A 2,730-nucleotide genomic window follows, 5' to 3' on the forward strand; every position below is an offset into this window, starting at 1 on the left:
ACTGATGGCTCTAATGGTTCTACAATAAACCCCACACTTCCACAAAGCTCTGCTCATTTTACACTTTACATAGAAAATAACATTTAAACACCAAAAAGAGACGAAAACATGACGAAAATCAACCTACAGTTAGTTTGAGTGACAGCTGCCATTTGGTTACCATGGTAACTTAGAGATGGAGAGACTAAAGAGACATTTCAATTAGGCATGGGATGATAACCGTGTTCAGGGTATACCGCGATATGAAAAAGCCACGATAACAGAAACCGCCAAATTTCCTGTCATACCGTTCCTAAGGTATGAGCTGTTATTAGTCTGGTCAAAGACAGGAAGTGCTGGTCAAAGACAGGAAGTGCAGGTCAGAAATCCCTCAGGTGGTGCAGCTGCAGCGTAGAGTATCACGACCCCTCACACTGTCATTACAGATTCAGGTTAAATGAACATGTCTGTCTTTATTTTTCTTCCTTTTAGGAACATTTTAGAGCTGGAATCACAATACCACCATACCATGAAACCGTGATATTTTTGCTTATGGTTATCATACCACCAGAATGTCATACCGGCCCATGTCTAATTTCTATTATTATTGCTGTTTACCTTATTTACATATGAATCCAACACATTATATCAACACCAGAATCATTATGAAGTCCCTGAGATGTTTGCTTGTTAACATCTCGGACCTTCTAGCTTCATTGTTGACTTTCATTGTGCTTCTCTCCTCTATCCTTCCTTTCTCTCCTCTCCTTCCTCTGTCTCCTCCTCTCCTTCCTCTCTCTCTCCTCTATCCTTCCTCTCTCTCCTCTCTACCCCAACTGGTCGAGGCAGATGTTCTCCCACTCTGAGTCTGGCTCTGAGGGTTCTTCCTGTTAAAAGGGAGTTTTTTCTCTCCACTGTGTCTCATGTGGGAATGTTGGGTCTCTTTAAAGTTAAAACCTGAAGAGTTCGGTTTAGATCCTGCTCTATGTGGAAAGAGCCTTGAGATAACTCTGTGATTTGGCGCTATACAAATAAAGATTGATTTATTAAATAAGAAGACTATTTTATATAACTTATATTAATATTCCTCGTGACAAATTGTTTCAGAATATATAGAGCTTGTAAACTGGGACATTAGTTTTTAGACTTAGAAATACTTTTATTTACACAAAGCAGCCTTATCTGACAAAACTATCTGAAATGTGCATATTTGGAGATTTAATTTAGTACACTTACAATTTCTCACGTGTGTTATTTTAAACAATATAACACAGCAGGCATTTACTAGTTAGCTTTAAGATAGAGCTTAGCTGTCCCACATTAGTCAATGTCCCATATTATCCCAATCCACACATCAGTCAGATCGACTACTGATGCTTTCTAAACACATCTGTGCTTCATCAGACTGCTGAGTTTTCACTTCTGTTTTATTTAGTTTAACCTGCAAGTTCAAGTTGAGCTGCAGACACCAGCTGACCTCAGGTAATAATCTTATTAACACCAGCAGCTCACACACACACACTCTCACTCTCTTACACACAGACAGACACACACACAGACACACAAACACACACACAAATAATCACTGTATCGATATATGACGTCACTTTTCGACCAGATTGATCACCTCCAGCCTCTCAGTGTCCCTCTAGCCTAATGTTACCTGTGTGTTTCCTCTATGTTTCATGTGTGTTACCTGTCCTCTTAAAGCCCCTGTTAGCATGCTGAGCTAGCTAACGTTAGCCTCAGGTGTTTTTGTACCTGTCCTCGCGCGGCTCTGGTCGCGTGGATGGCGCTCCTGACGGCGGACTGCAGCGGCCGCCGGTACATGACTCCCCGGTGAGACCGACCTGCTACTGCTGCTGCTGGATCAAACCCTGAAGATGAAGCTCAGGTTTGGTAACAGTCCTGCTCTCCTCCTCCTCCTCTGCAATGTCAACGGAATCTGTCCTCCTCCTAATCCGGTCCGGGCAGAAACAGCGCAGCGAACAAACGGTCCGCTTTAGTCCCGCCAGGATTCACTGTTTATTTCATTGTTTTTTTCTTTTTAATTTTGTTGTTTTGAGATTAAACAATTTGATTTTGTAACAACTTTCCCCAAAATTACGATATATTATTTAATATTTTAAAATCTCAATCCACCACTACAGCTGCTCAAAGTCCTTACATTAGGTTTCAATGTTTATTGTCTTGCGTCCAGCAGCATACAATGTAATGAGTAAGTCTAAAAATGAGCTATAGTAAGTCAAATAAGCAATAATAAATAAATCACAGACTCAGGCTAAAACATATAAATAAAACAACAATAATATGTATAATAAATAATCAAGTGCAGTAGATTAAAAACAGAATGCTAAAACAAAAAAATGAGATTCTTCACCACCTATAGCTACAAGCCTTATCTCAGTCTGTGTTTTAATTGATTGTAAATGTTTTTTAATTTCACTGTAGTCTTATCAGCTTACTTGTATTTATTATAGATGTTATTTTATTTCCTTCTTTTTTGCTTAATATTGTTGTTGTTTGTCGACACCATTGTAAATCATTTAAGAAATGAATCATACTCATACAGTACATACTACATCTGGTTTATTTTTGTTCACGAGCCTGATGGGTTTTATTGGCTCCTCCTGCACATTGCTTTTTTGTTAGTTATTGTTTTACTTTCCTAATCTCAACAAATCTGCATGTATTATTATATATGTTCTTTTCTTTTTAATGTACAAATAAACTAAACTAAACGAGGATTCC

The 2,730-nt window shown here is 38.5% G+C and overlaps 1 protein-coding gene across 1 annotated transcript in view; it reads right to left on the reverse strand.

Moving 5' to 3' along the window:
* Positions 1-1,919, reverse strand: part of LOC128355479 (ubiquinol-cytochrome-c reductase complex assembly factor 1) — a 22,364-nt gene extending 20,445 nt beyond the window's left edge. Inside the window, exon 1 of the mRNA XM_053315740.1 lies at positions 1,741-1,919. Coding sequence (XP_053171715.1) covers positions 1,741-1,809 — 69 coding nt within the window. The 5' untranslated portion in view covers positions 1,810-1,919. The remainder of the gene's footprint in view (positions 1-1,740) is intronic.
* Between the last annotated feature and the right edge of the window lie 811 nt (positions 1,920-2,730).

Source organism: Scomber japonicus, chromosome 3 (genome assembly GCF_027409825.1).
Source record: "Scomber japonicus isolate fScoJap1 chromosome 3, fScoJap1.pri, whole genome shotgun sequence".
NCBI classification, from domain to species: Eukaryota; Metazoa; Chordata; class Actinopteri; order Scombriformes; family Scombridae; genus Scomber; species Scomber japonicus.